Below are 23267 nucleotides of genomic sequence, written 5' to 3'. Positions count from 1 at the left end.
AATTGTACTGAATTGTAACAGCAGTGAAACATTGTATCATAACACGAGTGAGTCGATTGAATCTCATGTAACTGGATTGATTTGTATCGTCACTGCAGTGAATATTCATCCTTCAATGTACCGTATGCTTGTTTAGTTGCTAATGCTGTTTTTTTTGTCGCCAGACTTTTATTTTCCACCAAAGACACTAAAATTAAACGGGAATGACTTGTTTGGTTGCTCCCGCTTTGCACTGAAGCTCCAAATGGAAAATGACCAACGAGCGCTCGCCGTGGACGTCGTCCAAGTTGCAATCTGCCAAATTGCCGTGCGGGGAAAGTGAGCCGGCAGACGTTGCGTAATGTGGACCCCCGCTCCCAAAAGTTAGCGCCTATTGGCTCGTAGCGCTAACCTCCATCTTGTTCTGGTGGTTCTCAAGGAGCTCGCAGTCACGCTTCACAAGTAACAAAATGCTAAACTGCTAATATTAGGTCTTTTTTGTCAACAAAGGACTGATTTAGATTTTCTGTGACTGACATGCGTATAAATATAGAACAATATTGCCTTCATTTGGAAAAAAAGTTTTTTCTGAGTAATTATATATATCTTTCTATATTTTCTTTCTTTGTGAATAGTTTTTTTCTCTGTTTTCCGGAATATTTTTTTTGTTTTTTTCAGAGTAATTTTTGGGGGAATTACCTATATAATATTCTGAAAAAAAGAGAAAAATCATTACATTTCGTATTCCTGAAAAAAAAGTTGGAAAAACAGATTTTTATTAAACAAATGATTCTGAAAAACAGAAAATTAAAAAAAAAAAAAATGCAAAAAATGAATGAGTCATCAGAATAATTTGAGTGTTTTTTTTTTTTTTTCAAATGAATGAATGCAGTAGGGTTGATGATAGGTGCTCATCATTGAAAAACAGTCTCATTTTTTCCGGATGTTTCCGTGTTTCAACCTGTTTGAAGCTTTGACTTCCCAATGAACTCGCATGTTTAATTTTTAACTCCATGAAAAGATTCATTGTTCATCTGCTCATCTTCTCCTCCCTTGGGGTGGGGGAGGTGTGTGTGTGTGTGTGTGTGTGTGTGTGTGTGTGAGAGATAGAGAGAGAGAGTGTGTGTGCTTGTGTGTGTGTTTGTGTATGTTTGTGTGTATGCGTGTTTGTGTGTATAAGAGTGTGAATCGTGTTTGTGTGTGCGTTTGAGTGGAAGTGTGTACGTGTGTAAGAAAAGTAAAGTACATTTATTTCAATTGCATGGCCATGACATGGTGTACCTAATGAAGTGTCCAGCGAGTACGTCATGCGTGTACATTTACGTCGTAATGTTCGTTAATGTCTTTTTTGGTTATTTACGGTTGTCGCAAATCATGTCGGCACACTCCTCGCGTCCCGCGAATCGCTTTACGGCGCCATAAAGCGCTCGTCTCGAAACCACTGGCGTCTCGTTTTACTGTCCGCGCCGATTAGGCCCCGTGCGTTAGTGCGCCTGAACTTTACTGGATACTTTGATTTTGACTTAGTTTCCTTTTTCACCTGAAAATGAATGTTTTTGTTCCATAGACTCAATCAAAACTTTTTGTAAACAAATAACTTTTATTTGGATCTGATGATTGATGAGTGCTGTTGATTTGGTTGAGCCGTGTTGAGCTCTGCTGTTGCTCACTTTTATTTTGGCAGGTCGCCACTTCCTGTTTATGTTCCATTGAGAAACGTCTCAGCAGGTTTCAAGCACTTTTTTGTGAACAAAAGAAGAACCTTTTTGGATCGTGAATATGTTTTGGAGCTTTCAAGCCATGTTTAGCTACATTACCCAGTTTGATTTTGGTAGAAATCAAGAGGAACTTGATGTTTTGGTTCAGTAGATACCGGTCATATCTTACAACTTTTTGTGAACAAAAACTTTGATTTGTATCTTCTGTGATTGGTATGAGCATGAGTGTTGGTTCTGTTAGCACTGTCTCACAGTTTTATCTCGGTCGATTGCTACTTGTTGTTTTTGTTCCACAGATGAGACTCTCAACTGCTTTCAAACTACTTTGTGTGAACGAATGGACTTCAAATTGGATCTTCTGTGATCGTTGTGAGTAATAGCGTTGATTTTTCTAAGCCATGTTTAGTGCTGCTACCCCATTTTATTTTGGTAGGTTCCTACTTCCTGTTTTGGGGTCATTGAAAAGACTCTCGGACACAATCAACTTTTTGTTAACAAACAACTCCTGTGACTTCAACGTACGATTAGCTCTGTTACCCAGTTTTATTTTGGCAGGATGCAATTACCTGTTTTTGGTCCACAGATACTGTAGCACTCTCAGCTGGTAACCAGCAACCTTTTGTTAACAAATACTTTTTGTTTGGAGCTTCTGTGAGTGGTCTGAGCACAAGTGTTGTTTCTGTTGAGTGATGTTTACTACTATTACCTTGTTTTGTTTTGAAAGTTTGCAACTTTCTGTTTTTGTTCCACGGAGAGGACTCTCAGCTGCTATCAAACTGCTTTTTGCGAACAAATGGAGTTTAGGTTGAAACGTCTGTGACTGGTGTGAGTAAAAGTGTAGATTTTATTAAGCCATGTTTACCCAATTCTATTTTGATAGGTTCCTACTTTCTGTCATTAAAGGAGGCCCTCAGACACTATCAAGCAACTTTTTGTAAACAAAACGTTTCTGTAACTAGCATGAGTGTTGGATGTGTCCATCCATGTTCAGTTCTGATACCTTAATTTTGGTTATGTGTTACTTTCTGTTTTTCTTCCATTAAGACTCTACCAGAATAAAGCTAAAACCTTTTGGAAACAAAGAACCTCCATTTGGATTTTGTGTGAGTGGAGCGAGCACTGCTGTTGTTTTTGTTTAGCGATGTTCAGTGCAATTGACTGGTTTATTTTATGTTTCTACGTCATGCTCTTGTGCAGTTGCTAGAACTCTCAGCCACTATAAAAGAAACTTTTTGTGAACAAAAATGAACTGAGTTTGATGACAGCTATAGGTTTTGTTCATCCAAGTTTACATCTGTTACCCAGTTTTATTTTGGTAGGTTGCTACTACGCCTCTCAGCCGCAATCAAACCACTTTTTGTGAACAAAATAGGGCTTTGATTTGGATTTTGCGTGACTGATGTGGTGCGTTTGAGTGCCTCCTTTTCGTGACGTTGAAGATGGAGTGAAGATGTACACGGCTATATTAGCGTCTAATGCTAAATACTGGCTGCCACACGCTTGTCAGTTGTGATCAAAAGGTAGCGGGTATTATTGTGCGTAAACACTTTACATGGAGCATTTGTGGTCTTTGCTCACTGGATCTTCCGTTTGCGTTTTTATTTTGGTAACTTTGTGTTTTTCTTCCATTGCATCCACTTGATAGGTTGTAGACCAGCTTTTTGTGAACGGATGACTGATTTGAATCTTCTGTGGCTGCTGAGTGAGCTTTCGTGGTGTTTTGCTTTTATTTTGCGAGTTTGCTACTTCCTGCCTTTCTTCCATCGCACTTGCGTCCCAGCTGGTGTTGACCAGCCTTTTGTGAACAAAGGACTTTGGTTTGAATCTGTGAGTTGTGTGAGAAAAGGCGGTGGTTCTGTTAAGCCATGTTTACTTCTTTTACCTGGTTTTATTTTGGTAGCTTTCTGCTTCCTGTCTTTTGTGAACAAAAGTCTTTGAGTCGGACTCTTTGCCCCTATCAGCTGTTTGCGATTAAAGGACTTTGATTTGGATCTTCTTTGATCGTTGAGTGATGTTTAGAGCTTTTGAAGCTTTTATTTCGGTAGCTTTCCGCTTTCCTTTTGGTGTGGCTTTGGTCAGCAACGTTTAGTTTAACATAATTATGAGTAACTTAAGTAATAAGTAACTTTATAAATATTATGGAGCAAAAATGGTTAAAACAAGTACAACTTTATTCCACAGTGTACACAAATAAAATATAATTGATCGGTAGTGTAGAAGTGCTTGTGCCTGTGTCCCAAGAAGAGCTTTCAATAGATTTTCGCACAATTAAGCCACATATTGTATCATTATCACTCGTCGCTATCTTGGTAAGAAACCTCATTTTATTGTCGTTCTTATATTGATATCGCTAGCTGGATATCTTGCCCTTAGCCTCGTTAAAGATGTGAGTAAATAATCAAAATCAATAAATTATGGAGCGAAATTGGCAAAACAAAAATTCAACTTCGTACTATTGCAAAACGTCCCCAAAAGACAAACATTGCGTAGAACGACATCGTGTCGCAATAAGAGCCATTCATAATCCTGAAAGACAACGAAACCAAACGTTGTACAATTATTTCCTGTCACACATGACTGTAAGAGTAGACTGCTCCTTTCTGTATTGGCTTTTATTGGCTGGAGTAGCTAACAAAGTGCATTTCCGCGTTGCTCGCTCTTATCTTGAAATGCCCAACCGGATACGCCGCTGTTAGCCCCATTGCGCTTGCCGGCTAACTGGTTCCATGCCTCCCCTCCGCCCTCCGCGCTCCTCCTCACTTCCCCGCGCGGAGGCGACCGACTTCGGCCAGTCTGTGCGAGTCTCTCCGAGCGTCTGGAGCGTCTGGAGCCCAGCGCGACGCGGCTGTCGGCGGGCACAGAGACGGCATGAAGGCGGTCGCCTGCTGGCTCGGACTCTCTGGATTCAGCGGACCGCCGGAACCGCCGCCGGTCGACGGTTTTGATTTTTAAAGTGGTTCTACTTGGACTTCTGGAGGATTTCCTCAAAAAAAACAAAAAAACAAAAAAACAAAAAAAAGAGAGAAAAAGCGACTTTTGGGGTGACATTTTGAGCGTGGAATTACCCCGTCCACTTTGCTGCCTGCGCGGATATCCATTGGGTGAGTTGCGATGATTCCGATTGGTCTTTACCTGTCCACACGGGCTGAGCTGACTTCCTCGAGCAGGTTGCCGCCAGCGCCTGCGCAACAACATTCCATTATTGCTTCCGATCGGTATACATTGCGATGTTGGGACTTTGTCACTATGGATGTATTTAACATGGCAGAAATGGCAACGACAGCCTGACGTCATTATAGATGTATTTTTTCTATGTTCAAAATATATTTATAGACATTGCAATAGTGGTCTTACATCATTATATCTGTAGTTTAAGTTTTTAATAGTTATACACACACTTTGCAGTGGTGGTCCCATGTCATTAAACGTGCTGTATTTTTTTTTTAATTATGAATATAAATTGTCGCAATGGTCCTACCTCTCATTATGTTTGCATTTTTTGGGGTTAAAATTTTTTACATTTATTGATATAAATCGCAGCTGTGGTCTTACATATATATGTTTTTGTTTGTTTTTTTTTAAATTATTGATATATTTGCTTGATATTAAGTATGTAAAGAAGATCACAGGACTGTTCTCGGTCTGGTCCTCTTTAATGTTGGCAGCGCACTTTGATGCAAAAGATGAATAATTGAAATGGGAAAAACATGTTAAATATGAATTCATCATCAGCAGCGGTTTGGTTTCTGAACGAGCGGCTTGTCGGAATGTCGCCTGTGAAGTGCCTCCAGAAAAGAACTTCCATGGGATTCAGATGGTTTTTCTTTTGCCTTGCGAGATTATCAAATGATAGCTGGACAAATTGTGCGCATGTGTGTGTGTGTGTGTGTGTGTGTGTGTGTGTGTGTGCGTGCGGTGATTGTCATTGTTGACGTGCCAATCATCTATTTTTACAATTTGCTGGCGTATAATAACACCTGAGTCGTGTGCAACACTCCCTGTTTTGAGTTGTGGCGTGTTTGTGCAAACAATTTTGCCAAGAAAAGTAGAATAAACGCGCAATGTCAGTTTCAAATCAAAGAGTTCGGAGCAAAAGAAACCAATGAAAAAAAACGCTTAAGCTCCGTTTTGATTGACGCGGTCGTCCAAGTTATTATTAAAGTTGTGTTTGGAATATTTGGTTGGTCAACTCTTGTATTATGATGTACGGTATTGTACAGTACATTGGTTATGCTACAAGCACTAGAATAAAAAAAAAAAATGGTAATAAAAGCTAATTTGGCACTTTTGAAAATGTATTTTTCAATATATGTTTACATATTACACTACACTTATTTCATTTATTAATTCAAAAATTTTCTAAGACGGTTCATCCAAAGTTTTTAATTGCAACACTGGTTGCTTTATTATTCATTATTCAAATGATATTTTTTCCTTTTTTTAAATAATTTTGTTTATTTGTGTTATATATGAATATTTTTACTTTTATATATTCTTATTTGGTACTACGTTTTATGTTTCGCTTGATAATCAGGCTCATTATGACACACGATGTATTGATATTTTATAAAGTTTAATTGGCACGGGTTGGTTTATTATTCATTTGTATGATTATTTGTGCTTATTTTCTTCTAATTTTAAATACTTTTTTATTTGTATTGTATGATATATATATTTTATTCATTTTTCTTTTTAGAATTATAATCAGGTGCTTCAATTCCTCTATATTTCTATTCTTAAAATAGTTTTATGTACTGTATATTGGTGTAATATTGTATGTACTATTTATTCAGCATTTATTACAATTATAATTAGGCGCCTAACAAAATGACTCGAAATGTGTATTTTGGAAAGTGTATTTTCATGATGATTTCTTGCACGCGTGCGCGGTGAGAGTTCAAGCGCGTCTACCCCGACAGGCTGCAGCGTGATCTACTTTGCGGATTCTTGGACGTTTTCGCTGCGTTCCGGCGTGTTCCTTTGGAAGTTTTTCTCATATCGACCTGACGAGCGACCTGACAGCTGATCGCTATCTCCGCTCGTTTGATTGATGCGCAGTCACGAGCAGCAGGAGGAGGCGTCGTCGTCTCCGCCTGGCGGCTGTCCCCGCGAGGTGGGCGTCGTCGCGCCGCGCACCATTCGCCGCGGTGTTTTAGTCATTTTTTTCCCCCGTCACTTTTAGCCACGCGAAAGCGCTCCGTGCTTCGGCTCGCGTCCGAAGAAAAAGCGTTTGCTGCTCCTGCAGATGACGCTCTTCCCCATTTAGCCCGACGGCACAACGTGAGCGCCGTTCATGCAGAGCTCCTGCTTTAACAGCGGCAAAGGCACAACTGTAAACAAACCAAAACATCATCATTGTCAGACGGTCCCCTTCGAGACGGACGTGGTCCCGCATGTTAGAGCTCCAGCCGGGAAATGTACGGGTCCACTTCAACGCTCCCCATTCTGTGTCAGTGTGACAACTGCTTTCGGCACAACCGGTTGGGAGTAGCAAAAGTTGGGTGTTAAGCTCCGCACCCAGGTCTTGTCGGGAATACCTGTGCACACAGTCGTCGTCGTCGTCGTCGTCGTGCCTGTCAGAGCTCTGATGCTTCCCCCGCAAGCCGGGAAATTTGCAGTTCCTCTTGTGGTGCGACGGCTGCTTTCGACACAAACTTCACGCCCCCGTCCCGGTGTTGCGGAAAGCCCTTTAAAACAGGCCCCGTTACAGCTCAAAACGGACAATTGTCACCCCATTCCGTGTCGGTATGACAATTGCTTTCAGCACACCGCACGGAGAGCCGCTGCCCGCCCGGATTCCAAACCCCAATCGTGTACCCGCGAGGCAGACATATGAACCACTTGCCACCGTGCCGCCTGTCAGCTACAAATTCAAAGTCAACAGTATCGTCACTCTCGTTAGACTTTCTGCTGATGCGTAGCGTGAAATCCGCTTCTTCGTGTGTGGTCGCCGTGGAAACCATCTTTGGCTGCGGGAAGGCCCTTCAGCGCCGTCGTGTAAACAAACCGGCGGCGTCGAGGCGGGGAGGCAAACATGAAAGGCGCCGGCGTATTAGCGTCTGTGTTGCGTTATCGCGCCGCCGCCTCGGAAACGTGCTAACACAGTGCGGCGCTGTGCTAGCGAGCGAGCGGCATGTGCGCGCGTGGCGGGGGGAAGAAAAAGAAAAGCAGCAGTGTTAACACAACACAACCTCTCTGTGGATGCACAATACGCGCCTGTGTGTGCGAGCCAAGACCACTCGCCCGCTAACCTTTGTGTGCGTGCGTGTGCGAGCGGTGGTCGGCGTCTCGCAGACGAGGTTACTCCCAGGCTATGTACACAACGAGACGGGTATGGAAGAAAAAAAGAGTGGAACGCCACTGAGGTTGTACAATGAGGAATTCAAGCAGAGCCTTTCTGGAAAAATACGCCTCTAAAGTCACTCAAAATGCAGGCAAAGACTTTTGTTTGGCTTTTACGTTTCGCCATTCGGCTAGCACTCGGACTCGCCGCGTAAATCCCGAAGCGCTATTTGCGTTGACAGTAACGAATGACTAGCGAATCACAGTCGAATTGTTCCTCTTTGTACAATTCCGAAATAAAGACGTCATTGTCCAACAAATGAAAAATACAATTGGATTATTTGAAAACCATGTAGAGCCCACTGGTTCAGTCCTGGTCACAGTTTTTTTGGGGGGGGGTCGCAGATTTGATCACAACAACAAGAGAGCGTAGGCGTTTTTCGCTCGGTGAAAAGCGGTTGCCAAAACACTTGTTTTTAGTTCGCAAAGGCTTATCTGATCGGAATTTTCGATTCCTGAAAAAGGCAATTGTGGCCGGGACACTTGGTCATTTAGCGTGGCCGGGACATCTTATTTTAATAGCGCACAGGGACACATCACACACATTGAGGGGGACAGTGGGGGGACACGTGCCCCCCTGATTGGCCGCCTCTGCTGGCATACTTGCCCATGACTCGTTACATTTCAAAAAGTCTCCATTTCGGCCCCGAAGAAAATCGTTTGTAATAAAGGAACATAGTACACTGCAATTTTCTTTATCCCTGCGACACATATTGCGATGTTGAAAAATGCAGGATAAGATAACGTGAAAAACAGCACGCATTGCTCTTTTTCCCTCGCTAGAAAAACTATGCTCAGTAAAGCACAAACGTATACGCAATAGTACAGCCAGACATGAAGTTAAAATCATTTCTTTTCATGTCCAGTTAGAATGGAGAGTCATTAGCACATTCCTAACACTATTCATTTGTTTTTAATCAATCTGTTATTCTCCACCCACCTGTATCTTTTAACATGTGCATTAGTTTTTCTGTATTTGAGTGCGTTAGTTTAAGCAAAACACGTTGTTGTACACACCTGCAGTTTGTCCCTTGAATAACACCACGGGTCCTCCCCCAAGTGTAATCTGTTCGTTCGTCACATTCTGAAGAGAGATACAGTAAAAGCAGACGTGTAATTGTTCCCCGTGTCCTCATTAATAGTTATCACTCAAAAAAATAAGTATATAACACTCTGGGCAGGTTCTAATTTATCGGTTATCATCGGTGCTAATTTTATTAGCACGTCTCATCGCCGTGCGATGGGACTATTGCGCAACACGTACATTGCAATGACGATGCACAAACGTTACGAAAAGTGGAATCATACAGACTGCATGTCTCAAAAGAAAAAGCAACAACATTCTTATGGACTATGGAGAGGAAATGCCAAAGGTAAGCTAATACTTACTTATTAATGAGTGAAAACTTGACCGCTCGTCTGTTTGTCTTCCAGGTGGTCTCCGGGAACGCCATGCTAGCTCCGGGCGCCGCCTGAGTTGGCGTCGGGCCTCACTTCCGTTCGCCTCGCCGGGATGACGGCGGCGGCGTGGCGTGCGCTGTGGCTCGCGTGCGTCCTGCTGCCCGGATGCGCGGCGGCGGCCAGGCTGCCCGCCGCCGAGCCCGCAGGTAGGACCGCGCGCTTCCTGTCGTCCCCTCGCATCGCGGTTGTCATCGGTCAAAGCTGAAACGCTCGTTTGACAGGGCAGCAAAAAAAGTCAAAAAAAGTGAGGCGGGCCCGGAGATTTTTGGCCGACACGGTACCGGAAGTGCGGGCAAGAAGGTGATTGGATGATTTCTATATTTTTCGCGGCCACTTGAGGGGGAAAAAAAAAAGTGTATATTTTCTAATGATACATTGTATATTAAAATTGCGATGTTTCCCTTTTTATAAAGTTATTTGCAGCCTCTAAATTACTTAACAGTTACCAGCGGACGTGAATTCTTTTAGCACAATTAAAAGAAAACTGTCATGACCGTCACGGGGTGACATTTTGGAATGTAAGGTACAAACATTTGCTGAAAATCTTACATTAGGACTCAAACTCATGATAAAACAAAAGGTGCCCTTTAAAACAGGGGTGTCAAACGCATTTTGGTCGAGACCGTGGAACCATTTAAATCTATATTTGCCTTATCATAGCATTAAATACAAAGTGGAACCTCGGTTTTCGTACAGTATGCCTTTTTTGTTTTACTCGATTTTCAACGTTCTGTTGCCAAAATGTTGTCCCACTTTTGGTACATCTACATCGGTTTTTGTACAGCTAAAAGTAGTTCAAACGCATCCGCATGCCCGTGTCACTCCTCATGTTTTTGTTTTAAAATGTTTGCCATTTCTCAACATTATTAAAAGTGAAGACAATTTGAAATTTTGGTCCAAAAGAACAGGAAATAGACGCATATGATTTACTTACGGGGGGGCACACGAAATGGCAGGACGGGCCGGATCTGGGCCCCACTCCTGGAGTTTGACACCTGTGCTTAAAACTTTCATTTGAAACGAGTTTTTCTGGAAAACCAAAAAAAAAAAACCTTTTGGGGTTTACATGTGGAGTACCTTATGGACAGCAAATTCATGTCAGGAAGTATATCTTGACAGCTGATTAGCGGATGTTTGAAGAACACAATTTCTTTTGCGAAAACAACAACAACAAATCTGGCTATGTCATACTGAGCGCTTTACCCCAATTTACCCCAAAACGTTGTGTTTCATCCAGAAAAAAACTTTATTACTAAGCTGTGTAGCAGCGTGGAAAACCACTTTCGGGGGGGGGGGGGAATACTTTGTGCGCTGGACACGGCACGACTATCATTTCATTTCACATTTCCGAAGGTATGTTTTATGTTATAAGCGCTAAGGATGCGGCACACGTGTGGCCACTAAAAATAGAAAAAGCCTCGTGTGAGAAAAGTGCCAAGTGTCCAACGGGAGCATCAAAAGGAATCGAACGGGAAAAGTGGGAAAGGAGGCCGCTTGTTTACGTCCCCTTCCTCACGTCGTCGTCATTTCACGCTAAAAGTTCAGCGTGTTGTTTGTGCGTGTCTTTGGAGGATTTAATTGGAGTCTTCTCGCTTAGCTGAGCGTTTTGTTTCTCCCTTTTTTTTCTTCTTCTTCTTCTTCTTCTTCTTCTTCTTCTTCGTGTTCTTTGGTGTCCCCGAGGCGCAGAAACAAGCGAGGATCAAAATCCAAAGTAAACGCGGGACGTGTTTGCTTTAATCATCGGCATTGTGGGTTTCGCAAAAATTAGAAAAACAAAATGCAGACGAGTCATCTTTTTTGTTTGAGGCCACAGCCAAAGTTTTTGGGTTGCTTTTGCTTTCAAGTCTACACACGCGCGCGCACGCACGCACACGCGTGAGAGATGACTAACTCAGCACTTTTTCGACTGCGTGTAACTTGAGACAAGCAGTATGTGTGTATGTGTGTGTGTGTGTGTGTGTGTGTGTGTGTGAGATGCTTGCTGCATGGAAGCAACTCTACCATGTGGACAAAAGTATTGGGACACCATCATTGGCCCATTCCTCATCTTCCTCATTATCCTCGTTCTCCTCATCTTCCTCGTCCATCATCCCCCTTCAGCTTCCTTTTCTTCCTCACCTTAGTTGTCTCCTCGTCTTCCTCGTGGCCATCAACATCTTCCTCATCTCTCTCGTCTTCGTCGTTCTCGACCTCCTCATCCTCACCTTCCTCGCCTTCATGTCCCTCAGCTCCTCTTCCTCGTCTCTCGTCGTCCTCGTCTTCCTCATCTCGGTCGTTCTTCCTCACGGTTGACATCTTGCTCCTCTTCATCGTCTCCGTTTTCCTCACCTTCCTGGTCTTCATCATGTTCATCTTCCTGGTCTTCCTCATCCTCACCTTCCTCGCCTTCATGTCCCTCAGCTCCTCTTCCTCGTCTCTCGTCGTCCTCGTCTTCCTCATCTCGGTCGTTCTTCCTCACAGTTGACATCTTGCTCCTCTTCATCGTCTCCGTTTTCCTCACCTTCCTGGTCTTCATCATGTTCATCTTCCTGGTCTTCCTCATTCTCAACATCCTCATCCTCATTTCCCCCTTGCCCCTCATCTCCCTCATCTTCCTCATCTTCCTCATCATCCCGGTCTTGGTGTTGTTCTGCCGCCCGGCAGATGGATGAGCAGCGGGGATAAAGTGACTGTTGTTTACTGGCAGATGGCTCCATTTCCTACCTGCGCGCGCGTGTGTGTGTGGGTGTGCGTGTGCGTACGTACGTACGTGTGTGCGACCATGCGTGTGGATGCGGGTCATCAAGTAGAAGTTGGCGCTAAAGACGCGTCCTTGAACGCAGCACGTCGTCTGACGGCGACATCGGCCAAATGAGTTACTAGTTGACGTTGCGCTGAGTGTGCGTGCGTGCGTGTGTGTCTCCTGTATTTACAGTACCAAGCACCCCTCCCCCGCCAGACTCGCATGATTTATGTGGCTCCTTCACGCTGACGTTTGGGAGCAGCATATTTAGCGCACTCACTTTTGCCATTCCATTACTGTGTGGGCACACGTGTGTGTGTGTGTGTGTGTAACCCATCTGTCTAATAATACGGGCTTCAAATTTCAAACACTTTTGTCTATCAAGGAGTCCTGGAAACAGACAAAATAACCCCAATATGGCCGCTTTGGTCCAAAATGGCAGACTTCCTGTTTATCTGACAGCCTGGCTTCTTGAGACTTTCTTGTGGTTCTTCTCACACTGAACACGTCTACCAAATTTCATGTTGCCAAGTGCAAGTGGCTTCAGGGGCTGGATCTCCAAAAGATTCAGGGGCGCTCGACTGTCGAGTCATCAAACTTCACCGCCGTGCTCCGACCTCACCTAACGCCAAAAACTTCCATTCCTCACGATTCTGTGCCTTCAGTCTGTCACATGTACACGGTTACAACTTGGGAGCAGTGGGACAAAATCCCGAGGACGGGTCCGCTTGGAAGAACCCCAGAAAAACAACTCTGTGATGGCTGCTTCAAAACCAAATGGCAGCCTTTCTGGACATTTTGCCGAACGGCTTCTTGAGACTTTTTTTTTTCAACTTATGATAGACATGTCTACTCAATTCCATGTTGTTGAGTCACCTGACCTTGGGGGGGGGTTAATAAATAATGTTTTTTTTTTAAAAAGTCAAAGGGGCACAACGAGGTCATTGTGGACAGAGAGACCGAGGGATTGCCAACAGGACAATAAAGCAGCGATTTGGAACCAAAATGTCTTTTCAGATATGGCTTCTTGAGAGTTTTTTGTGGGTCTCCTCATGATCGACATGTTACTCAGATTCCATGTTGCTCAGTCAAACTGGCTTCGGGGGCTGAATTTTTCAGAACATGTCAGAAGTGCACCTGGAAAAGACCAACATGGCCATCACCTGGCGATTTCCAACCAAAATGGAGGACTTCCTGTGTCTTTCCAGGCATGGCTTCTTGAGAGTTTTTTGCGGGTCTGCTCGTGATCGACCCCCCCAACCAAATTCCATGTTTCTAAGTCAAACTGGCTTCGGGGGCTGAATTTTCCAAAACGTGCGAGCGGAGAGTAAAGTTGCGCCGCTCGGCGGTGAGGATCCTCGCGGCCGATAAAAGCGCACACGAGCGACGCCGGGAGGAAAGTTGGCACCCGGTCGGGGGAGACGAGATGAAGCCAATTACACGACCAAAATAAAATTCCATGGGAATTTGGAAGCGCTTCTGGCGCGGTTTGTTTCAAGAAAAAAGAAAAAGAGGTCATCGTCTGCCTGGCCGCGCCGCAGCAGCCGTCGTGGTCTCCTTTCCAGGCCCGCGGCGGCTTCCATTACACTCTGCAGGCGGCACAAGGATTTATTTTTTTTTTTGCTCTCCTGGCAGAATAACAGCACGAAGGGGGGGGGGCGACGGGAGTGGGGTTGTTCTCGGGTTGGGCCAGCAAAGACGGCGGCGTCCCTGTTTCCATTCACAGAATTGGTCACGCGGGCCAATCGGGATCATTCGGGGACTTTTTTCATTTGCATATTTGAATAATAATCCAATTCAACACGGCCCACAAGGAAGATGTTGACACACTGTACAATGGCAAAAAAAAGGTTACAAGATTATTAATTGCTATTATTTCAATTCATTTTTTTCATGTAAAAATTACTTCATGAAAAATTGTCTATTTTTTTTTTTTTTTTTTTTTGGTATTTCAAATGGAACAAATGAAACTCAATCACTGGCTTGAAACCCTATCCTTGGAATGAAAGCCTTATTTATTTGAAGTCCTAAACCAGGCTTGAAGCCCCGAACTTTGCTTGCCACCCACATTTTAAAAGCCTGACCCGAATTTCAAGCCTTAACCCTCATTTGAAACTCTACGCCAGGCTTGAAACGCTCACTTGATATCCTAAGCAAGACTCGAAAGCCTAACCTGACTTTGAAACGCTAACGTTTGCTTCAAACCCTAATTTGAAAGCTGAGTAACCCTAACCTCCATGTAAATACCCTAATTAGGAGGACTCATTTTAAACCCTAACCCTAAATTGACAGAGTGGCCCTGACTTCCGGCACGGTGCCTCACAGTTCAGTTCAAACCGTAACATCGGCTTCAAACTCCAATTTGAAACCCAAACTTGATACTTGTAAGACAGGCCTAAAATTAACAACAGCGGCGTGAAAGAAATTGCTTCAAGAGTGCGTGTGGGACTTCACACATCAGAGCGCGGAAGAGGTTTTTGAGCACGTTGTCCATTGAGCAAGCGGCGTTCCCCACACAAAGAGACTCCTTGTTACGACCCTGACTAAACATCCCTGATGAGTATCAGACAAATTTCCTGCAGGGGAGCCGGCAAATGAATAAGCGCGGCCGTATGTCAACACCACCGTCGGCGGCTGGAACGCGTACGTGTATGACTTTGCAACTTTGCAGGATGTTCTCGGTTGAAATTCAAGTTGTCTCCGTCGGCTGCAACCCTAATCCTTGCTTAAGGAAATTCTAACCCTCTCTTGACACCCTGCCGTCGGTTTCAAACCCAAATTCGAAATCCTAATCCTGTCGTGAAAATGTGTAACCTTAGGGTTACAGGTTTGAAGACTTAATCGGAAAATCTAAGCAGTCTTGAAAAATCTATTTGAAACCTGAACCTTTACCCTTGAAATTGAAACCCTGTCATGAAACCCTCATCTTGTTTGAAACCCCAACCCAGCTTTCAAACTCTACTTTAAAAGAATAATCCATGTTTGAAATCCCAATTTCAAACCCTTAACCAGGTTTGAAACCCTAATCTGAAATTTTAACCTTTGTTTGAAACACTAATCCGTGTTTGAAATCCCAATTAAAAACGTTAACTCCTGTTTAAAAAGCCAAGGCAGACTTGAACTTTGAACTGTGCAATACTAATCCATGTTAGAAACCCAAATTTGAAACCTTAAACCACATTTGAAGCCCTAAGGCTGGTTTGAAACCCTCATTTGAAACCCTGATCCTTGTTTGAAATCCTCATGTGAAACCCTAACAACGAACAACGCTGTAAAAGCCAAAATGTTGTTTGCTATTTGCAGGATGCGACTTTGGAAAGGCAGTTTACAATTACAAGTCGAAAAAGTCATAATAGTATAAGTAATATAACTAATTACATTTGATTACATTTTAGTTTCCTGCAAATACATAAATAAATACATAAATAAATAAGTAAAAGTGGATTAAAACCAAATATCATTCTTTTGGAATTAACGGCATATTTGTTCTTCTCACAAGTAGTAAAGTGATTAAAAGAGATGATGAAATCTAAATAAATCAATTGTAGAAATGTGTGTCGCACTGCATGCGTACAGCACTTGGAAAACATGATGCCATGTTGACCTAATGACAAATGTGCACAATTTAAACAATATGGCTTCATATGACACAACACAGATAAGATAAGATAAAAATTCCATAAAAATGTCCAAAATCACGAAGAGGAGACTTTTCTAACTATGAGTCAAACCTTTTCAAAATCTCAGAAAAAAACTAATAGATTGCACCACAAGGACAATTTGGAAAAAAAAACATGTCATGTTTGAGACGAGGGCAGAATGGCGCATGACCAGAGAGAGCCAATCACAAGTGTCGGCTTCAGAAGCAGGAAGTGATATGAATAACGACAACAAAATCGGAGGTTTAAGCAGCTGGTTTTCACATGTAACTGACGTTGTAATCACGGACATTTCCAAAAGCGACTGGAATTGAATTACACGTTACACGATGTCGCGGATTTCAACGACATCAATTGCGCAGTCTTGTTCTTGTCCGTCCGCGCTTTTGACGGGACATACGGAAGTGTCGCCGGCGCCGGCCAAACGGCTTCTTTTCACTTCCTGGGAAAAAGCGCGGCGGCCGCCGAGCGTTTGGCACCCGAGGCCCGGCCCGGGATCACGTCACCTTCAGACGGGATCTGCGGCGTTCCCCCTCCTTGGCCCCCCCCCCCCGCCCCGCTTTCATTTGACAGCCGTGCCAGGGGTACATCCCGGAGGAGCGCCCCTCTTCTTTCAGCCGCCAGCCTTAATGTGACTTTAATGTGCTTCGGCCGAATGTAAATACGGCAGCACAATGCGCCTGATCTGGCCCGTCTCGTTCGGTGGGGAGGAACGAGGGAAGAAGGCCCGACAGGACGGAAGAGCGTTGCCCGCCGCAGATCAAGAAAGACAGAAGAAAGTAGGCCCCCCCTCCAGCTCGATGCCCCCATTCTGGACCCCCAACGGGGACTTCAAGGCAGACGTCGGATTGCCGACGAGCCGAGCGCGGGAGGCTTTCGAATGATTCTTTCTCGAGTCCAATCGGCCATCCAAATGGCATTGATGACGAAAATAAAGCAAATTGAAACGCGAAACCTTCTTGCCGAAACGGGACTAAACCAGCGGTAAGCGTTTTCGGGGTTGGACAAAATAATAATAGGCGACTCCGCGGGTGCCGAAGCGCGAGTATACACACGGGCGGGTCCGCTGAAAGCCGTTGTTTTCGTTCGCTTGTTTGTTTCTTTTGAAATATGTCTTGAAAGATGAAAACAGTGACGCCCACAAGGTTGGGCAAAGTGGCTCGATTTTTTTTTTTTTTTTTTTTTGGGTTTAGTACTGAGGCGTACCAAGTTCCCACAAGGAACATCGTAGGAAAGCGACTAGAAATGTTTCTTGCTTGCGCCCGAGCCGCTAGTTTACTCTGCAAACAAATGCAGCGCGGCGCCGCCTCTGGCTAGCGGGCGTCACGTCACGGCCAGCAAAGTGCTTGCGGCGGTACCTCAAACTCATTCGAAATGGTATTTAAAAATACGATATGTTGCACATGTGTTTTCAGGTGCTATTTTTACACCTGCAAAAAAACTTCTTTCTTTCTCTTCACTTCTACAAAAGTGGACTTTGCAACAATAGGAAAATGCGGGTGAACCACTCATATAGATCGCATCCCATCCCTGCAAATTTCATGAATAGGAGCATATCATTCTTGCTTTTTACCCCAAATATTTGGAGTTTTGTCTATTTAAATCGATCGAGCAAATGTTTTTATTTTGATTTTTTTTACTGCCTTGCGCACATTTTCTCGGGGGCGCACGTCAGGTTAAGAATCCTCGATCGTCGGCCACAATCGGATTGCAAAACATCCAAAACAACTAACAACACAGAAGTAACACTTCCTTAAAGGCTGAAATAATACAGTTTCGAGCTTCTAAATATGATATAATCATATGATGAATATACAATGGGCACGGAAGGTTTTCAGTGACACTCGTGTATTGAACTCGGGGTGCTGATCATCCTTGAGATGGTTCTACACCTCCTTCATTGGAGTCCAGCTGTGTTTGATTAGGCTGATTGGACTTGATTCCGAAAGCCACGCCCCTTTCTGCATAAGACCTTACAGCTCACAGTGCACGTCAGAGCAAATGAGAATCATGAGGTCAAAGGAACTGCCTGAAGAGCTCGGAGACAGAATTGTGGCAAGGCACAGATGTGGCCAAGGTTACTCAAAGATGTTTCTGCTGCACTTAAGGTTCCCAAGAGCACATTATGGCCTCCATAATCCTGAAACGGAAGACGTTCGGGACGATCGGAATCCTTCCGTAGCCACTGTACGGGGACACCGCAACTCAGCTGATGGTGGCCCGACTCAAAAAGGCTTCATGTGCACACAAAGAATGATTTTTGCGTGCGCGCGCGCGCGTGACCGATGATGTTGTTTTTTTTCCCGTCGGCCAAGCGTGAGCAGCAGCTGGACGGCGTTGCGTTGCGTTGCTCGCGAGGGCTCGATAAAGACGGACGTGTCCATCTGGAATCCATCTCTGTGTGTCTCGCTCTGGGAGCGCTTTAGCAGCACTTAAATGCTCGAAAACGTTCTGTAAAAATCACTTGCTTGGCTTCTCGGCTCCCCGGAGAAAGTCGTGCGACGAGGCGCTTTATTGCTTTTTAATGCTGATTGGCTGCCGGCCCTGCAGGCGGACGAGCTCGTATACAATCTCGTTTTCTTTTCACTACATTTCCATGATCAACTCTTGCGAACCTTAACACGGAGTTTATTGTTTTTTTAATTTTTTTTTTATTGTGACGTTTAATGGCACGGGAGAATGTTCTGAACTCCTGTGTTTTGTCATCTGTGGAGAGGGCATCAACGGCGCATCTGTTTGGATTAGGGTTCGTAATTAGTGCTTCAAGTGGGGGTTAGGCTTTGAAATAAAGCTTACAAGATACATTTGAGATTGCCGTTGCGAGGCTGCTTTGGGATTTGGAACTATGGTTTTAAAAATGAGGAGATTTGGCTGGCAGATTATTACTCCAAACTTGGGGTATGATTTGAAATTAGGGTTTCAAGCGAGGGTTCGGATTTCAAATGAGGTTTTCAGACAAGGTTAGGGCTTCGAGACCATGTTAGGGTTTCTAACAAGGGTTAGGGTTTCAAATTAGACTTTCAAAAAAGTGCTACGGTTTCAAACTTGAGTTAGGGTTTCAGATGAGTGTTTTTGCACAGTGGTAAGGTTTCAAATTATGGTTTCCAGCCTGGGTGAGGGTTTCAAATTATTGTTAAGGTTTTGAATTAGGGTCTCAAACTATGGTTAGAGTTTCAAATTCGGTTCCAAGCCTAGTTTAGGATTTCAAACTGTTCAGAATTGCAAGATGGGTTTTGGGCTTCAGATTTGGATTTCTCGTCTGATTTAGGGTTTCAAACAAGGGTTAGGTTGTAAATAAATCTTACAAACCAGGATTAGGGTTTCAAATTAGAGTTTCAAATGTGGGTTTCAGGATTAGGGTTTCATTTTAGGGTTTCAAGTGCAGGTTAGGTTTTGAAACTCGGGTTTCGAGATACATTTTGGGTTTCAGATTCTAGATTATTTGAAATTAGGGTTTCAAACCTGGGTTAGATTTTCAAGCAGGGTTCGGTCTTGGATTAGGGTTTGAGGTTTGGGTGAGGGCTTGAAATATAGGTTAGTTTTTCAAAATAGGGGTTAAAAAGTGTGGGTTTGGATTAAAATAAATAAATACATTCAATAAACGGTACGTTTCAAAGTCCATCCATCCGTTTTCTTTACCGCTTGTCCAATCCCAGCCATCGGGGATCGAACCCCGGTCCCCAGAACGGCGAGGCACATGTGCTAACCAGTCGGTACCGTGCCGGCCATCGTGTATTCAAATGATGTCCAGCGTGATGTTAGAAAACTCCAAACTCTCCTTTCATCATTTCAAAGAACGCTTGCGCATAATGTACATGTCGATTCTGTTGCACGACTTGATAAACATTTGGAAGTTTCTTCACGTAAAGTTTAATATTTGGGGCCTCGAGCTGAAAAATGAAGCCAAAAAATCCCTTTTATCGATAGGAGCTCTCGGTCATATTGTGTGATATTATCCATTTCTCGGTGGCATCATTTGAGCCTCGCTGCCATCTATCAGGCTGCGGGCTCCGCGGCTCAAATGTGTTTATGAACGCAGGCCGTTATGGACGAGCTGCAGGTCGCGTTGATGCCGAGAAGCACGGCTTCAACTCCGTATTTCCTTCCCCTGCACTTTGGAAAGTCATCAACGTGCTATTACGCCGGTGTCGCTCGGCCGCGACTCGGCCTGTTCATTGACACGGGGACACGAGAGATGATGTCCTCGGTCCACTTCAAAAAATGGATTTACGTCAGGAGAACACTTTGTCCGGGACTCAACTAAGACTTTTGGTCTGGTTCAGACCTTGTGGAAAACGTTATTAGAGTTTTCTGGTGTGCGGAGAGTTTTAGTTAGAACCTGGAATTGAGTGTAAAATAGACACTTTGACCCAAAATGGGAGACTCCCTGTGCCTTTTCCCGCATGGATTCTTGAGACTTTTTTGTGGGTCTCCTCATGATAGACATGCCTGCCGAATTTCAGATTGCTAAATCATGCCGGTTCCAGGGGCTGGTTCTTTTCTTTTTTTTTTTTTTTTATGTCAGAGAGGCCAGGCCAGGCCAAATTGGAAATGACCAGAAAATGGATGCTTCAAAGCAAATTGAATCTTTTCAGCCATGGCATCCTACGTTTTTTGTGGCTCGAGTTATGATAGACGGGTACCAAATTTATTGTTGCTCCGCGGGGTCTGAATTTTTCAAAACATGTCTTAGGCACACCTGGAAATTCCAAAAAAATGGCGATTTCAAACCAAAATGCCGGACTCCCCGTTGCTTTTCAGAAATGTATTCCCTGAGACTTTTTTTGTGGGTCTACTCCTGATAGACTCCTGGATTTAAAAAAAAAAAAAAAAAGATTGCGGGGGTTGCGCTAGCCGTCCTTCGGGATCCCTGGCTTGGGCCTTCGCTGGGCGCGAGGCGGTGCGTGGAAAGACTTCCCCCACATAAAGAGTCCCTTTCTTCCTCCCCCCCCGACGGCAGCCCGCCGTCCGGCCGGCCTCCTTGCGGGTTTGCGGAGGATAAATAAACCTCTTCACGCGCAGAAGAGACGGCGTCTGCGAGCGCACGCCGGCCCTGCTCAATGCGAGGGTCTATATTATTGTCAAGGGCTATTTGTTGTCATACTGAGAGGCGGGGCGGGGCCACGCCGGCCTCTTGATTTACAGAGTGACCGTCTTACACACACGCACTTGTGGGAAAAAGTGCTCTTCAAACAGAAACTGATAGCAACGGGGACATAAAGCTCTTCATCCAGCTTTATCCACCGTGTGTGACTGAGCCTCCCTGCAGCTGATGCGGCTTCCCACACTCGGATAATCACATGACGTTCGTCCGGTGTGATGTGGGAAATAGTTGTCAAATGGGGACAATTGCCTTCAACGTAATGGGGCGGGACACCCCAGCCTTACACACAGCAGCCATTGTTACGCCTCTGAAACGACGTCCGAAAGTGGCAAATTTGCAAGTCCACTCAAACGCAGCCTTTCCACGTCCGTATCGTTCACATAGGACCTCGGTCGGCCAAAAAGCCCGCTTTCATGGGCAGTTTGAAAGAGGCAAGGTACACCTGCACGTTCGAAAATGTGAAATGTCCTTTACCGCCACCTACAGGACCGGAGCGGAACGGCCTCGCCTGGCACGTCAGGATTTTTTTTAAATTGGACCGAAGAGTCAGACAGTTTCTGATTTTTTTGGCCTTGCGGAAGATTTGTTTCTCTGGTTTTTCTCTACTTGAGTGACAATCTCTTTAGGTGTACAAGCTCAAATAAGTCTTAAAGACGCTTTCAAATCTAAACAAAAACAACAACTCTTCGAGCCATTCCATTTTGATGGAGATAGAGGAATTTGTTGTCACTTTTCAGCGTTTCAGTCCGCTTGCATTGGGGCCAAGTGGGGCAGCAACCCACCGGATTTACCAGAGATGGCCATGTGGTTGGCACCCTCTTTGTAAACGGACATTACCGCCACCTACAGGAGTAGAAAAGCAAATCAAAATGAATTCCTACGTTTTTTTTCTCTCTACTTGAACGAGTCTCATTTCTCGTTCAAACTCAAACGTATCGAGTTGTAGGAACAGTAATACATTTTTAAAAGACACCGTTTGGTAGTGATTTTTTTTTTTTAGTTAAAACGAATTTTGGTTCACCTCAAGGAATTTGTTGTCACTTTTCATTGTTTCAGTCCGCTTGCATCGGGGGCCAAGTGGGGCAGGGACCCACCGGATCCAGCAGATGACCACGTGGTTGGCACCCACTTTGGTAACATGCTTTACCGCCACCGACAGGACCGTAGTGGAATGGCGTGGCCTGACACGTCATGATTTATTATTTTCATTATTATTTTTGTTGTTAAAGTGAAGAGTCACGGGGATTGTGCGGCCTCGGGGGAGGGGGGGTTTGCTTAGCTCTCGTTCAGTGACATTCTCCTTCATTATACATAAAAAAAAAAAAAAAAAAAGAGTGCTTGCTCACCAATTAGGAATTCGTCTGTCATTGCATTTTTCTCCGTAACACACTTTTGACGTCCACACTGTCAGGTTGAATCTACGGGAAGTAATGAAAGATTCCGGCTTCGGCAGGCTTCGGCAGGATGCCATAGAGAGACGCCGTCGCTGACGATGACTTGACTCTTTTTCTGTGCGGTTCTTCAAAGTGCAAGCGATGGATCTTGCAGCCAATTACATCTGTGAGGCGTCCCCATGGGACGCGCAACATCCTTTATAGTCTCCCAGCATGAAAGTTTCTTCATAGTCCTTGTTCGTCAGTTCCACGGCCAAATGAGTGACCATTTTCAGGGCTTTCCCGCTAGCAAAAACTCGCTAGCGTCCGAAGCCATTTTCACTTAGTGACATGAAATTTGGTAGTGATGTCTATCAGGAAAATTCACTGGATATATTTGTGCATCTGAAAAACGCGTAAATCATTTTGAGACAAATCTCACAACCCATGCTATAAAACACACAGGAAGTCTTAGATTCGGTTTGAAGTGGCCATTTTGTCTCACAAAAAAAACCACACAAAAATTCAGCCCCCAAGCCAGTTTCAGAATTTGGTAGACATTTCTATCACGAGTGCACCCATAAAATAGTCTCAAGAACACTGTCATGGTCTGTGTTTTGGTTTGGGTTGTGTCCATGTTTTCCTGTGTTCCATGTTTGTCGTGTGCTCATTAGGTTGTTGTGGCCACCTGTTCTCGTCTACTTTGTGTCGACCAATCAGCTCTCTCCAGCCACTCGTGTCTTGACCAGGTGTTCCTCGTTGTCTCGTCAATTTGTTTGTATTTAGTTCCCTGGTTTCTTTCGGTTCGTTGTCGTTGTCACATGTCTTGCCATGACATAGTCGCCGGTTGTTTTTATCATTGTGATTAAATAGTATTATTTTGAGATTCCCGCACTCCTGCCTTGCCTC

The 23267-nt window shown here is 44.3% G+C and overlaps 1 protein-coding gene across 5 annotated transcripts in view; it reads left to right on the top strand.

Annotated features, from left to right (window-relative positions):
- Window positions 1-4444: 4444 nt before the first annotated feature.
- The window catches only part of fgfr3 (fibroblast growth factor receptor 3), a 65457-nt gene continuing 46634 nt past the window's right edge, over window positions 4445-23267 (top strand). For all 5 annotated transcript variants that reach the window (XM_061795927.1, XM_061795928.1, XM_061795926.1 and 2 more), the window contains exons 1-2: window positions 4445-4798; window positions 9474-9646. In XM_061795927.1, the coding sequence (XP_061651911.1) occupies window positions 9553-9646 (94 nt within the window). In that variant the 5' untranslated portion in view covers window positions 4445-4798; window positions 9474-9552. The remainder of the gene's footprint in view (window positions 4799-9473; window positions 9647-23267) is intronic.

This window comes from Phyllopteryx taeniolatus, chromosome 13, assembly GCF_024500385.1.
Source record: "Phyllopteryx taeniolatus isolate TA_2022b chromosome 13, UOR_Ptae_1.2, whole genome shotgun sequence".
Taxonomy (NCBI): Eukaryota; Metazoa; Chordata; class Actinopteri; order Syngnathiformes; family Syngnathidae; genus Phyllopteryx; species Phyllopteryx taeniolatus.
This window is presented reverse-complemented; position numbering and strand designations above follow the sequence as displayed.